The following is a 15,149-nucleotide window of genomic DNA, read 5'->3' as shown; positions in this document are numbered from 1 at the left end:
AAATGAATTTATTGAAAAATGAAGGAGAAGCAAGCAAGAGAGAGGGAGAGAGAGAGCTAGCTATATTTCTATCTTTTTTCACTTAGCTAGCGAATGCAGCTAAATAGTTTAGCCTACTCAAACACCCGGCTCAAACGGAGGGATGCTATCTTACCTAGCTGGCTATGGCTATCTAACACTAGAACTCTTCCAAGTCAAGGTAAGCTTTTGGTTTTATGATTTTATTCCCACCGGGGCCCACCGGTATAACTGCTCAACTGCTTGCTAACTGTACTGCATGATTTTAGCGGGTTTACTAACGTGTCAATCCTAGTAGCTATGTTTACTTGACGTTAGCTAATATGGTGACAACGATGTAGGCTGTGTATAGTGGTTAGCGGTTATGATATGAAGGATTGGCTTGGAAAGTTTTTTTTTGCCTGGTCACAGACAGCTGATGTGTTGTACACTGAAGTCCACAAGCGAAGGGAAAAGGTGAGAGGAGGAGAGCGTGTAGATGCGAGAAGGAATTATCCAATGATCAAAGGGATCATGCTGTTTGTATGTGGCTGCTAATAAAGGGAACGGACGATTCTGTTGAAAAACGTTTCTTAAGGAAGCAAACGGAACAAAACAGATAATCATACCTGAATTTGTCCAATAGAAACTCTCGTTTGCAACTGGTGTAATGATTACACCCTAGATCAGCTAGGGTGTAAGGCGGTATGGATTGTGCAAGGCGGTATGGATTGTGTCAGTGTCTGTCACCTTGATTACTCAAATTTCCCTTGAGCTGTGCACCTACCTTTGTAAACTGTCATTCATAGGCTAGGTTGTAGCAACCTCATGATGGGTATAGGGAAGATTTGAGTATCATGTAGTAGCCTATCGATTTTACATTGAGCTGGGTGAATGGAATACGAATGAGAGTCATCCAATATACTGTAATAGAAAGAAGGCCATGCTCATAAAAATATATCATCCTCCCTCATCTTCAACGGCACCGACCGCCGCTGTACCATACCCCATTCAAAGGAACTGAAATATTTTGTCTTGCCCATTCACCCTCTAAATGGCGCACATAAACAATCAAGGCTTTCACCTGGATTCCTGGTCAGTTTATGTCATGGAAAGAGCAAATGTCCTTAATGTTTTGTACACTCAGTGTATATTAAAAGTATTAGTTCCTCACAGTAAGCTATTTGAAAAATCTTTCCAACAATCTCCCCCTCGATAATCACCAATCCTCAGTGTGAAAGAGCTATAGAAGTTATAGGCCTCCTGCTGCGTTGGCCTGTAGGCTATGAGTTCCATGCACACATTTCTTGTATCATTGTAGATGGATCACAGTGTATGATCACGCGCCGCCTAGGAAGTCTTTATAAAATAATTGCCTCCACGTTTCCATGGTCGGATTTTGCCTTTAGGCTACTTTGTAGCAAGGTAAGATATGCCTCATAATATGAAATATAACATTCCAGTTTCAAACAATTAAGTATGCTTTCAAAATGCATACTGCCTCTAGCTCACATTGTAAAGTGGTGGGTGACGGGCTGATAGCCTGTTGCCTGCACTTCAATGGCGAATGAGAGGCGCGCTTTAATTACCAGTTGAGAAATAAAAATAGTAGCTCTCTTTGTCATGCACCAAAACGTTTTTTAACACACAATTGCATTTAGAATTGTTGCATAATGAATGGGCTGATAAAATAAGGTTTTACTCCATCAGCAACCAGCTGAGGAGCTGCAGGTGAAATCCAGCTTAAAATGTGCACATGTGATAGTTGTGTTAGATAAATAAGATACATGATGACCAACAAAAATACACACAGGCCAATTTAATTCCACAAAATTATGCAAATTAACCTGTAGACCCTATAAGCATGACGGTCAAATATATTTCCATCAATGAATAAAAAGCATTATTTTGCCATGTGATTTATTTTTCTTTCTCCCTGTCATTTTGGCTGGAAACAGTTTTATTTATCGGCTTTTAATTTTGGGGGGGGGGGGACGGTCAAAAGCCAGCAATTGCCGGCTAACGGAAACCCTGGTGTGTGTGTGGGTAACTTATATCTCTCTCTGTGTGTCCCTGCAGCCAGTGCCTTGTCCACAGGCTCCCATAAAGATGACGACACGTCCTCGGTCACCAGCCTGAACTCGTCCGCTACGGGACGGCGCCTCAAAATCTACCGCACCTTCAGGGACGAAGACGGCAAGGAGTATGTTCGCTGTGAGACGGTCCGCAAACCCTCCGTCATAGACGCCTACACCAGGATCAGAACCACCAAGGATGATGAGTTCATGTGAGTCCGTCTGTGTGGTGTGTGTTTGTGTGCGCATGCGGTCTGTGTGTCTGTGCATGCGGTCTGTGTGTCTGCGTATGCGGTCTGTGTGTCTGTGCCAAGTATGTGTGTGTCCAACCTGTCACTAAGTCTCTGTCTGCCTGTCTCTGTCTGCCTCTACAGAAGAAAGTTTGCTGTGTTTGACGAGCAACACAGAGAGGAGATGAGGAAGGAGCGGAGGAGGATCCAGGAACAGCTGAGGAGGCTGAAGAGGAACCAGGAGAAGGACCGGTTCAAGGGCCCCCCGGAGAAGAAGGCCAAGAAGGTCAAGGAGAGGCCAGACCTCAAGGTAAAAGTAAGCTTGCCAGCCCATAATGATTCAACTCCAAGACTATCCTCCCCTGCTTTTCCATAACCTACTGTCTGTTTTCCTGCTGAGCCGCTCTGTTTCTAAAATAGGATCATTCAATTCAAGATAAACCTTCCTCACTGTTTTCATACTTTCCTTTAGTAGCAATATGTTATATTGCTTATAATAAACATGATAATGTAGTGTTTGCATGTGATGTGGCAGTTATTGTGCCATGTGATGCAGTGAGTTGCAGTTTCCATTCCTATATAGCGTATTTGTCTGATTGTTAACTACATCTCTTTTTCTTCCTCCCCTGCCCTAGCTGAAGTGCGGAGCTTGCGGTGCCATCGGGCACATGCGAACCAACAAGTTCTGCCCGCTATACTACCAGACCAACGCCCCGCCCTCCAACCCGGTTGCCATGACAGAGGAGCAGGAGGAGGAGCTGGAGAAGACTGTCATCCACAACGACAACGAGGAACTCATCAAGGTGGAGGGAACCAAGATCGTCCTCGGCAAGCAGCTTATCGAGAGGTACAAACACACACAGGCTAGACATTCAGGAGAAAAGGAAACTTAAACTGAAATATTTCCATGTTACTAGAGTGACCGAAGTCTTTTTTACTATATTTACTCTTTTACTGAGTCGGTAATGCCAGCTTCGAAGCACCAAAAGGTATTGCACAGCTAATTGAGCTTCTGTAGATCTGTCCATTATGCTCTGTACGTCTGTCTAAATAACCACGTTTCCATCCAACCATTTCATGCGGATTAATTACCTGTCACATTAAAAAAGTCACAACCCGGGCTGATGGAACATGAAATGCCGGTACAATTTTATAAATGCTGACAGACAATATGTTAGTTCAACATGGTGGGATCTTTTTGTGTCTATAAAATTAATTATACGAGAAATGGTGGCAGAAACGCCTTTATGCGCATGTATTTATTTATAACCATCATACCATCATGACTTGCCTAAATAAAGGTTCAATAAAATTAAAAATTAAAAATACAGAAGTAAACTTCGAGTCAGGCGGTGGATGATATGTTGTGTGGTCCTCCCACTACGACTCGGGAAAGCATGAGGTTTATTAGGCTACAGATGAAATAAATTATGATGAAAGTGCACGGTGATGAGAGTGATGCTCCTTTCCAATGAGAGAGTCTTATTCTGGTGAGATGATGATCGATGCTTGGCTGCTGTTTGACAAATACAAATAATATCGCTCTTATCCATAATAATCTCATAATGTAGGTAGCCTACCCGCACTGTATCTGTGAGCTGTTGGCTAGAGACCATGTGCCATGACCAAGGAAGGCACATTTTCTATAGAACGCAACAGTTTTTGTGACAACCAGTAGAGTTGAAAATGCGATGGAAACCCATTTAACTTGTATTTTTCATTCAGTACATGGGAATTTAATGGCATTTAGTTGTATGTGCACTCCGAGCCGGTCCTGACCTCCCTGGGGCCCTAAGCAAAATGCTGCTAAGGGGCCCTCCTACCTGACCTGTGAGCCATGTAAACCATTTACCACTGCCACACAGTCACACCTGACAAACCAGTGCTCCCACTACAATCCTCCCTCCTTTAAAACAGTTTGCTCCATCTGTCAGTCTAAGAATAAGTAGACCTATACAAACAATATTTATTGAATGGAGTATTTTCTATAGAATCTTAAGATAAGTGAATATTAACATTAACATAAATAAGAAATTGTAGAAAATATAACATTTGGAAAATAATAAAATATAACACTGAGCTTTGGCTCTGCTGCCTGGTAATTAGTCCAGTCCTCACAATATTATACAATTAGCTTTGTATAGACAATGTAAACATAAGCCTATAGGCTATGGCTACAGCTATATGTCTCAAAATAGTACAATAAAACCTATACAGATGTGTGATTAACTTAGGTTCCCTCTACAGCCTGGGCATTTTCAGCATGGGCACCAGTCTATCTGGACTGTCTGGAAGAAATTGAGAAAGTATGTCACATAGTTAGTTAAGCAGTCATTTACACAAATGCACTTCTGCCATACAATCTTAAATGTTACTAAGTGTGTAACATTTGAATGTTTGAATTAAAATATTACCATCAAAATATTGTTCTTCTGCACTTTCTTGAGGAACAATCATCAATGATGTCATCATAAGACATGTGTTTCCCCACGTCATGATTTATGCTCATGATGGCCAGACAACTCAAACGTTCCTGTGACATGGAAGACTTCAGGTAGCTTTTGATGAGCTTTCATTTTGAAAAGCTCCTCTCTGCCGATGCTACTGTTACTGGTAGGGTGACTGCAATTCTTAGGGCTATCCAAAGGTTAGGATAGAGTTCCTCCAGGTTGTTCTCACAGAGAAAGGAAAGCAGCTCAAAGGCAGTCATCTTATCTGATGGCAGATCAGGTAAATTCTGAATGTCATGTGCCAGATCCATTCCACTGATGTCACAGTCATCTCTGAAGGTTAGAGTGTTTTCAACTTCCATGCAGTGAGCCTTTAAAGATTCACTGGACATCTGAGAGGCAGTGCTGAAGTTCAGCAGCACTCCATATTTGGTTTTCACCTGGTTGAGTGTTTCAAATCTCTCATCCATGGATGTCACAGCAGAGTCGACCACAATGTTGAAGTAGTTGACTTCAAGGTTTTTCAGTGCGTCAGTCACTGGTTCATCAGATGCCTCTTGCTGTTTCTCAGTCTCTTCTCTTTCAGAACAGCCTCCACATGAATTTCTTCACAAATGCGTTTGGCTAGGCCTCAGAGAATCCAGTTTCCCGGTATGTAGTGAGGGAGGCCTTTGCATTGAGGAGGAGCATTATCTCACACCATACCAAGAAGCGGTAGGACCCAACTTCCTCTGCAAGTGCCTCCACTTTGGACACAGAATTGTTGATCATCTGTCTGGCTTACAGTAAAGCCTCCCGAACAGCAGAAGCCTGATACCTTTTAAAACATTTTTTTTTATTTATCCGTTATTTTACCAGGGACGTTGACTGAGAACACGTTCTCATTTACAGCAACAACCTGGGGAATAGTTACAGGGGAGAGGGGGGATGAATGAGCCAATTGTAAACTGGGGATTATTAGGTGACCGTGATGGTTTGAGGGCCAGATTGGGAATTTAGCCAGGACACCGGGGTTAACACCCCTACTCTTACGATAAGTGCCATGGGATCTTTATTGACCTCAGAGAGTCAGGACACCCGTTTAACATCCCATCTGAAAGACAGCACCCTACACTGCCCTGGGGCGTTGGGATATTTTTTAGACTAGAGGAAAGAGTGCCTCCAACTGGCCCTCCAACACCACTTCCGGCAGCATCTGATCTCCCATCCAGGGACTGACCAGGACCAACCCTGCTTAACTTCAGAAGCAAGCCAGCAGTGGTATGCAGGGTGGTATGCTGCTACCTGAGTGCATGAACACTTTGGAGCCTACTCTCCCATCTTGTGTCACTCCATGACTTCACAGTTATGTTCACGTGTTCCTTCAAAACACTCCATCTTTGTGTGACAGCTGAAAAGAAGGTGAAGAGCTTTTGCACATGCCCCCCCCCCCAAAAAAAACGGCATCTTTTGAAGATTTGGCAGCATCTGCAATGACAAGGTTTAGAGTATGTACTCCACATGGGACGAAAATGACTCTGGGATGTTTTTTGAGCAGTCTGGCTTTACTCCTTGGTGCATGCCCTTCATGTTGGCCCCATTATCATAAGCTTGCCATCTGCAATCTTCAAATGGAATCTTCAGCTCATCTAAGATGACCGTGGACAGATTCAAGCATGTTGTAACCTCAACATTCACAAAGCTGAGGAAGTGCTCCTTGATCTCTGGCTTTCCCTTTAAAGCCACGCTTCTCAGAATAATGGACATTTGCTCCTGGTGACTAATGTCAGGTGTACAGTTCAAGATAATGGAGAATTACTTTGAGTCTCTTACTTGAGTCACTATTGCTTCTAGAATCTTGTCACTCACAAACTGTATCAGCTCATTCTGTGTGCGCCTCCCAAGGTAATGAGCATGTGTCTCTCCATCTTTCATTTTGCTGACATGATTTTCCATAACGGGGTAACATTTTGCCAGTAATTCAACCTCTTTTAGGAAGTTTCCATTATCGGGTTAGAAGAGTTTGTCTGATGCTAGGTGTCTTTCAGCCAGAGACTGGGTGATACTAAACGTGTAAGGACATCCGCCATCTCTTTCTTTCAGCCTCCAAAATTGTCATTTGTATCTGGTCAAGAGTCTGTCCCCGACTTCTTGAACTGCGCTGTTGATTAAGGGCTTGTAAGTAAGCATTTCACGGCAAAGTCTACACTTGTTGTATTCGACGCATATGACAAATAAAGTTTGATTTGATCAAGTTCTCGCTTCTTAATCATATTGTTAGTGTGTTCAGGACTACCCTCATGGTGTTTCAGAATGGTGTTGATATTTGACCAGTCATTCACGCCTTCCTTTATTATTTTGTAGTCTTTTGTAGAAAAGAGCTTACAGCAGGAACAATACACAGCGTTGTTTTTGATTGAGTATGAAAGCCAGCTCCTGGTAATCTTTTCCCTGTTTGACAGCTGTCTCTGTAATAAGCCTGAAGGAAAACCTCTTCTAGACTTGTCTTTAGGGTAAGAAAAATCCAGTCCTGGTTTGAATGGACCTCTGCGCACTAACTCAGTCCTCATAAATTCTATTAAGCCTGGGGGCCAATCTGCTGGGTCATTTGGTTCTATTAGGGTCTGAGCTGCTTGTATCTGATGCTGGCTGTACACCTCTGGTTGTGCTAGTACTGGCTGAGGCTGCCTGTACTTCACCTGGGTCTGTGTTAGTATTTGCTGAAGCTAGCTGTACTGGGTCTGTGTTAGTACTGGCTGAAGACGGCTGTACTGGGTCTGTGTTAGTACTGGCTGAAGACGGCTGTACTGGGTCTGTGTTAGTACTGGCTGAAGACGGCTGTACTGGGTCTGTGTTAGTACTGGCTGAGGCCAGCTGTACTGGGTCTGTGTTAGTACTTGCTGAAGACGGCTGTACTGGGTCTGTGTTAGTACTGGCTGAAGACGGCTGTACTGGGTCTGTGTTAGTACTGGCTGAAGACGGCTGTACTGGGTCTGTGTTAGTACTGGCTGAGGCCAGCTGTACTGGGTCTGTGTTAGTACTGGCTGAAGACGGCTGTACTGGGTCTGTGTTAGTACTGGCCGAAGACGGCTGTACTGGGTCTGTGTTAGTACTGGCTGAAGACGGCTGTACTGGGTCTGTGTCAGTACTGGCTGAGGCCAGCTGTACTGGGTCTGTGTTAGTACTTGCTGAAGACGGCTGTACTGGGTCTGTGTTAGTACTTGCTGAAGACGGCTGTACTGGGTCTGTGTTAGTACTGGCTGAAGACGGCTGTACTGGGTCTGTGTTAGTACTGGCTGAGGCCAGCTGTACTGGGTCTGTGTTAGTACTGGCTGAGGCCAGCTGTACTGGGTCTGTGTTAGTACTGGCTGAGGCCAGCTGTACTGGGTCTGTTTTAGTACTGGCTGAAGACGGCTGTACTGGGTCTGTGTTAGTACTGGCTGAAGACGGCTGTACTGGGTCTGTGTTAGTACTGGCTGAGGCTGATGTACTGGGTCTGTGTTAGTACTGGCTGAGGCTGATGTACTGGGTCTGTGTTAGTACTGGCTGAGGTTGGATGTGGATCAACTGAGTCTGTGCTTGTACTGGCTGATGATCCAGCATCTCCTCTACTGACAAACTTAAGCATAGCACCTGTAGATTATAGATAACAATACTATTATTAATTTATCAGCTGCATCAGGCCCATTTAAACTGGCTCCCCCAGATTTCCATTTATACATTTTCAAATATAGAATTATTTTTATACTCTGGCTTGGCTGAATACTTGATGGTTATTATTTACTGAGATCCATACTGCCCACTATGCCTAGCTAATCACCATTTTAAATTCAATATATAAATCAATAGTCAAGGTCAATCCATTGCTTTTCTTCTTGCATTAGTCCAGAGTTGTAACTAAACCTTGACTGAGAGACTAGATAATCATTGTCTTGTTTTAAAATGATGTGTGCCTATGAGGAGTGCCATCACGCCCATATATTGTCTGGATGGACCCCACAGAGGTTGCTGCTGGAAAGCGCGAGTTTCATTTCGTGCACGCGCATATTAACACGCGACGCGGTTATCTTTTCCGAGCTACAATTTATAAACACCATTGCCCGTTGGCGTTTATCAAACGTAATAAATAGTTGTATTTCACTGTCACTTTTGTCAGGCACAAAGTCACAGAACACAGCCCTGGAAGTGGCTGGCAAGCAAGCAAGACACTGACAGACCAAGAGATGCACTGCCCAGTTAGGTTAGCAAGACAGACAGACGAGAGGGAGATACACTGCAAGCTAGCAGATCAACTTAACGTTACTGTTATTTGCTGACATCAAACTTGGAGAGGAGAGAACACATGTTTACCTGATCGCTGTTCCCGCAATTCACTCTCATTGTGTTTTGTTTCTCTCTCTTCATGACCAGAAGGATAGTTCCGCTTCATCCTCTCATCCAAGTTGTAAACATTGACACCCTCTTTGACACGAGGGGGAGGCGGGCCCTTCCGTAATTTGCGGGGCCCTACTCAACTTGCGTAGTGAGCGTATAGGGCTGCCCGGCTCTTTGTGTACTACCTCATCACACACATCCTTTTATCCGCAAAAAGTCAGTTTGATGGAAACCCATCTCTGGTGGAAAAATGTGCATATTGTTTTATGAAGATTTTTGAATATTCACATGGAAATCTGTCGCAAATTGGATGGAAATCTAGCTAAAGTTTGTGATATATCATGCTGCTGTGTAAAGGACCATATTGTCTCCTCTTCCAGTGCTGATGAGGTGCGAAGGAAGTCTCTGGTGCTGAAGTTCCCCAAACAGCATCTTCCCCCCAAGAAGAAGAGACGTGTGGGAACCACTGTACACTGTGACTACCTCAATGTGAGCCTAGTTGTCACTATATTGACTGTTGTTGTATATTCAGTTCAAGCATGGTCTAGAAATCTTTAACATTGTGATTGTTGTTTTGTTGTTACTTGTCGTCCACTCACAGAGGCCCCACAAATCCATCCACCGCCGACGCACTGACCCCATGGTCACTCTGTCCTCAGTCCTGGAGAGCGTCATCAACGACATGCGGGATCACCCTAATGTAAGATACACACACATTCACACAATTCACTGCTTACAGACAGACAGACAGACTGCCTATATTCCTCTGACCATTTTATAGTCTCTCTCACTCACTCACACACAATTGTGTTGTCTTTACCTCGTCACAGACATACCCCTTCCACACGCCGGTCAATGCCAAGGTGGTGAAGGACTACTATAAGGTCATCCCTCGTCCCATGGATCTGCAGACGCTACGGGAGAATGTGCGTAAGCGTGTATACCCCTCCCGGGAGGAGTTCAGAGAGAACGTGGAGCTCATTATCAAGAACAGCGCCACATACAATGGTACAACTTTAAACCACTTGAAGCCTTAGAGAATGACTGTAATATTGGACTCTGTGCGACCGTTATGTAACTTATTGAGACGGTAATTGTTTTTGTGTATTCAGGTGCCAAACATCCAATAACCCAGGTGGCGCAGACAATGCTGGACCTTTGTGATGAGAAACTGAAAGAGGTACGTGTGAACGCTGATGAATTCCTGGATTGGTGCCATTTTGGACACCGCCCAAAGTCTGCTGCTCTGTTTGCAGAAGGAGGCAAATGTTCAGCAACTCTTGGAACACAATGGAAGTGGCCTTCAATAATAGTACTTGTTTATTATTAAAGGGGGAAATTCCTTTGTCCTTTGCAGAAGGAAGACAGGCTGGTGAGACTGGAGAAAGCTATCAACCCCCTGCTGGACGATGACGACCAGGTAGCCTTCTCCTTCATCCTGGACAACATCGTCACTCAGAAGATGATGGCCGTGCCTGACGTGAGTGGAGCCACCCGTCATCAGGGTTTCTACTTTCTTTCGGAATATCTGCTATTAGTATTTTCTCTGTGTCTAAGTCATTTTACTGAGTAGTCTTTTCTTTGCCCTTAACAAATGCCTAGTGGTTAGAGCGTTGGGCCAGAAACCAAAAGGTCGCTGGTTCGAATACCCGAGCCAACAAGTTGACAAATATGTAGATGTGCCCTTGAGCAAGGCACTTAACGCTAATTTGCTTTAGGGGTGCCGTACTTCTATGGCTGACCCTGTAAAAACACATTTCACTGCACCTATCCGGTGTATGTGACAATAAAATATATATTTTTAATATATTAAAATATTGACAATTGTGGCAAAACTTCAATCAAGCACTCAGTTGGATGATGTTATAACTGTCCTTTCTCTGTCTCTATCCCCTTTTCAGTCTTGGCCGTTCCACCATCCAGTCAACAAGAAGTTTGTTCCAGATTACTACAAAGTGATAGTCCAACCCATGGACCTGGAGAATGTCCGCAAGGTGAGTTAGTTAGGGGAAGTGGACTTCAGTGTCAGCTTTGAGGAAAACCACAACAAAGACACCTTTTGGATCCTTCCATGCCAAGATGGATCAAACCTATATGTCGTAGATGATTATACACTGAGTGTACAAAACATTAAGAACACCTGCTCTGTCCATGACAGACTCACCAGGTGAATCCAGGTGAAAGCTATGATCCCTTAGTGATGTTACTTGTTAAATCCACTTCAATCAGTGTAGATGAAGGGGAGGAGACACGTTATATAATTATTTTTAAGCCTTGAGACAATTGAGACAGGATTGTGTGTGTGTTCCATTCAGAGGGTGAATGGGCAAGACAAAAGATTGAAGTGCCTTTGAACGGGGTATGGTAGTAGGTGCCAGGTGCACTGGTTTGTGTCAAGAACAGCAACGCTGCTGGGTTTTTCACGCTCAACAGTTCCCTGTGTGTGTCAAGAATGGTCCACCACCCGAAGGACATCCAGCCAACTTGACAGAACTGTGGGAAGAATCAACATGGCCCAGCGACCCTGTTCTGAAGTTGTTCTGAGGTCAAAAGGGGGGTGCAAATCAATATTAGGAAGGTGTTCTTAATGTTTTGTACACTCAGTGTATATGTAATATACAGAATATATTACAGAATGTGGTAGATGGTAATATGTGTAATATAATCATTTATGTTATTTAAAAGTCTCTCTGTGTGCTGTGGTCCAACAGAACATATCCAAACACAAGTACCAGAACCGGGATGTGTTCCTGTTTGACGTCAGCCTGGTCCACACCAACAGTGTCAAGTATAACGGTCCAGACAGTCCTTACACCAAGACGGCCCTGGAGATAGTCAACGTGTGCAAGCAGACCCTGGCAGAGGTGTGTGTATGAAACAGCGAGAGAGGGATATAATGAAACTCTTTATACTTTGTCAAATGACGAATCATGTTTATGATCCTCCAATAAGGATAATTTGATTGTTGCTTGATATCTCTCCAGTATGATGAGCACCTGACCCAGCTGGAGAAGGACATCTCCACAGCTAAAGAGGCAGCTCTGGATGCAGCAGACCTGGATAGCCTGGACCCCATGACTCCTGGAACCTACACATCACAGGTAGCAATGTTCCTGTCCCATAAGTATGGGCCAGAAACCAGCCAGATACAACCAATGGGCTCTTACATCCCTATCACCCCCAGTCACCAAATAATGTACCTCAACTCAACCCTCACATGCTCCAGAGTTGGGGAATGCAACTCCTCTCCAAGGACCTACTTTTTAACCTCTGTCTGCTGTAGTCTCTCTATTACATAGCCTCTTCACATTCTAGTCTTTCTCTGCCTCGTAGTTCCTCTTTAGCACTGCAATTTAGTAGCTGTTTCTATAGCCTCTGCATATCTTAAACTCTATGCTATCCTTCCTACCCTGTGGTTATCTTTTCTCCTCCCTCTTTCCTGTGTGTGTGTGTGCGCGTGTGCGTGTGTGTGTGTGCAGCCTGCCGATGTGTTTGACAGCAGTGCCTCTGTGAGCCTGCACAGAGAGACCAGACTCTTCTCTGAGGTTAAGGCATCTCTTATGACTGTTCCAGAGAAGAGGGGGTTAGGGAAGGTACGGAGAGATCCCCCAGGAGTATAACGGCGTCTGTCTCATCCAGGGATGACCTCTCCTTTAACCACCCTCTCGCCTCCCATCCCTCCGTTCCTCCTTGCACATTCACCTGGTCGTCTCCTTCCAGTTCTTCCCTCTCCATTCCCACCTGACTGGTGCATGCTCCTCCTAGCTAGGAGCCATTCCAAGATCCCTTTGTGCATTTTATTCCTAAGACAAAGATGGTTCCTCCCCATAACTCATTTGGTTCATGTGTCTGCCTGTTTTGCTTGTGTGTTACTTTTGCTCCTAATTGTGACTGCTTGTCATACTAGTGTTCTGTTTGCCCTGACAATTATCCATTTTCAGCCATCCTCTCTATTGCTTCACAAGTCATCACTCTGTCTTTCCCCAGAAATATCCCTCCTGTCTCTGTCAGTGTTGCTTAACTTCTCTGTGTGTCTCCAGGGTCGTCATAGAAGACTAGGAGAGGAGGAGTCGGACGTGGACATCGAGGGCTTCGAGGAGGAGGAGTATGACTGCAAGCCCAAGACACCAGCTCCTGTAAGACTCTGATCGTGGAGAAACAATATGGGGTTTAGAGTGGATGGATTTTGAAAGGGAGGGATTACGTATTTGGACACTGTTTGTAGATCAGTCTAACTAGTCCTTTTGATGATGATGACTGTTCCCCAGGCTGAGGATGGTGAGGGAGACCTGGAGGATGAGGATGATGAAGAGGAGATGCTGTTGCCGCCGCCCCGCAGACGACTGCAGGGCCACAATGATGATGATTATGAAGAGGATGAAGGCACCAGTCGGCCAGCCCATGCCAGCGTGCTGTACCAGGACCTGCTCATGTCAGACGGAGAGGATGACGCCAGCGAAGAGGAGGGAGATAACCCGTTCTCCTGTGAGTCGCACTAGGGTGGAGATTGTCATAGGATGGAGTGAGATTATAAATAGAGATTAAATTTACATTAAGAAGTTCATCAAGGTTAATTAAAACCTACATCCTATGATTTGGGGATATCTGTAGGACACTACAGACTGTATGTGAGATATGAGGTTCTAATGGTGTATCCGGCCCTGTCCCACTTTAGCGATCCACCTGTCAGAGAGTGGCAGTGACTCAGACAGAGAGGTGGAAGTGCGTCCCCCGCCCCCTCCCAGACCTCACCAAGAGACGGCCCGCATGGGCCTGGAGCAGGACGACAGCATGATGTCATACGGGGAAGATGTGCCGGATGAGACCCACCTGGAGGACAGTAATGTCAGGTACAACACGGAGCCGTCAACCACCATGGCCGACATTATGTACATGGTGGATTTGCATCGTTGTTTGGCTCTTGGGCCCTATTAACCCATACTTTACCCATCCCTCTCTTTCTCTCCCCCTTCCCCATAGTTATGGGAGCTATGAGGAGCCGGAGGGTCAGACCCAGACCCAGACCTCCAGCATGGGCAATGGAGAGGGCTACGGCATGAGTGAGGAAGAGGAGGAAGATGAGGAGGCAGCTCGGAGGAGAGGTCCCAGTGTGCTTTCCCAGGTGCAGCTGAGTGAGGATGAGGAGGACAGTGAAGAGTTCAGGTCCATCGGGGGTGACAGTGACATGGACTCAGACAACTAGAGAAGTGTTCCACCACACACACACGCACACACGCACACACACACACACACACACACACACACACACACACACACACACACACACACACACACACACACACACACACACACACTTAAAGACGCAATTGTGCTCTACAATCATTATAACAGACAGATCCACATCCATACACGTGAGTTCAGGCTCACTAAATGAATACACCTTAAACTTGCAGGCTGAATTACATGCACGTACTGTCATCATAACTTTATCTCATGTCAGTCAATCCCCCAATGATAGTTAAGACTGTTTGCTGTCCAGTCATTACCACACCTATGAAGTCTCTATGATAAACTCCTGTGAGATCAATATTGTGGCAGGATTAAATTGGAGTTGATGCTTTAAGTCAATGTTTTCTACTGGTTATGCTCTTTTCAGTGTACCGACACATGTATATATTTTTTTACAATTGAATAACATTTTATTTTATGGTTGTGCAGAACTTTGGCCAAAATGAAGATATTTCAATAGTCAGCTTTGACAATTGTTTGTTTTCAGTGCCAGGTCTCATCTCAACCTTTTGTCTTGAGACACTGGGTTGAGTGATAGAAAAATACTGTTATTCCCCATTAACTATTATGATTGCAGCCTGGATTGTCAGGCATTTGAGATGTTTCCAGCACTGTTACTAGGAAACTCAAACTTCCAAGGAGATCCTAAATAAAAACCAGAGATAAGACCATCATCTTTTCATTGTTTGTTTTTGGGGATAAATGTTAGCTGTATCTGATGTAACCACGTTGAAGTTGTCCTTTCGTGTTATGCTGTGTTGCTTATCGAAAGTAAGAGGCACTGTTGAATACCA

General features: G+C 44.6%; 1 protein-coding gene across 1 annotated transcript in view; it reads left to right on the top strand.

Annotated features, from left to right (window-relative positions):
- LOC120057134 (transcription initiation factor TFIID subunit 1-like) overlaps positions 1-15,026 on the top strand; it is a 54,050-nt gene extending 39,024 nt beyond the window's left edge. The window contains exons 25-39 of the mRNA XM_039005574.1: positions 2,077-2,284; positions 2,447-2,612; positions 2,938-3,149; positions 9,486-9,594; positions 9,707-9,805; positions 9,936-10,113; positions 10,218-10,285; positions 10,463-10,585; positions 11,007-11,099; positions 11,817-11,969; positions 12,090-12,206; positions 13,146-13,241; positions 13,374-13,590; positions 13,781-13,955; positions 14,086-15,026. Of these exons, the coding sequence (XP_038861502.1) occupies positions 2,077-2,284; positions 2,447-2,612; positions 2,938-3,149; positions 9,486-9,594; positions 9,707-9,805; positions 9,936-10,113; positions 10,218-10,285; positions 10,463-10,585; positions 11,007-11,099; positions 11,817-11,969; positions 12,090-12,206; positions 13,146-13,241; positions 13,374-13,590; positions 13,781-13,955; positions 14,086-14,308 (2,237 nt within the window). The 3' untranslated portion in view covers positions 14,309-15,026. The remainder of the gene's footprint in view (positions 1-2,076; positions 2,285-2,446; positions 2,613-2,937; positions 3,150-9,485; positions 9,595-9,706; positions 9,806-9,935; positions 10,114-10,217; positions 10,286-10,462; positions 10,586-11,006; positions 11,100-11,816; positions 11,970-12,089; positions 12,207-13,145; positions 13,242-13,373; positions 13,591-13,780; positions 13,956-14,085) is intronic.
- Positions 15,027-15,149: the final 123 nt, after the last annotated feature.

Source organism: Salvelinus namaycush, chromosome 12 (assembly GCF_016432855.1).
Source record: "Salvelinus namaycush isolate Seneca chromosome 12, SaNama_1.0, whole genome shotgun sequence".
Lineage (NCBI taxonomy): Eukaryota > Metazoa > Chordata > Actinopteri > Salmoniformes > Salmonidae > Salvelinus > Salvelinus namaycush.
The sequence above is the reverse complement of the archived record's forward strand: the minus strand, read 5'-3'. Positions and strand labels throughout refer to the sequence as shown.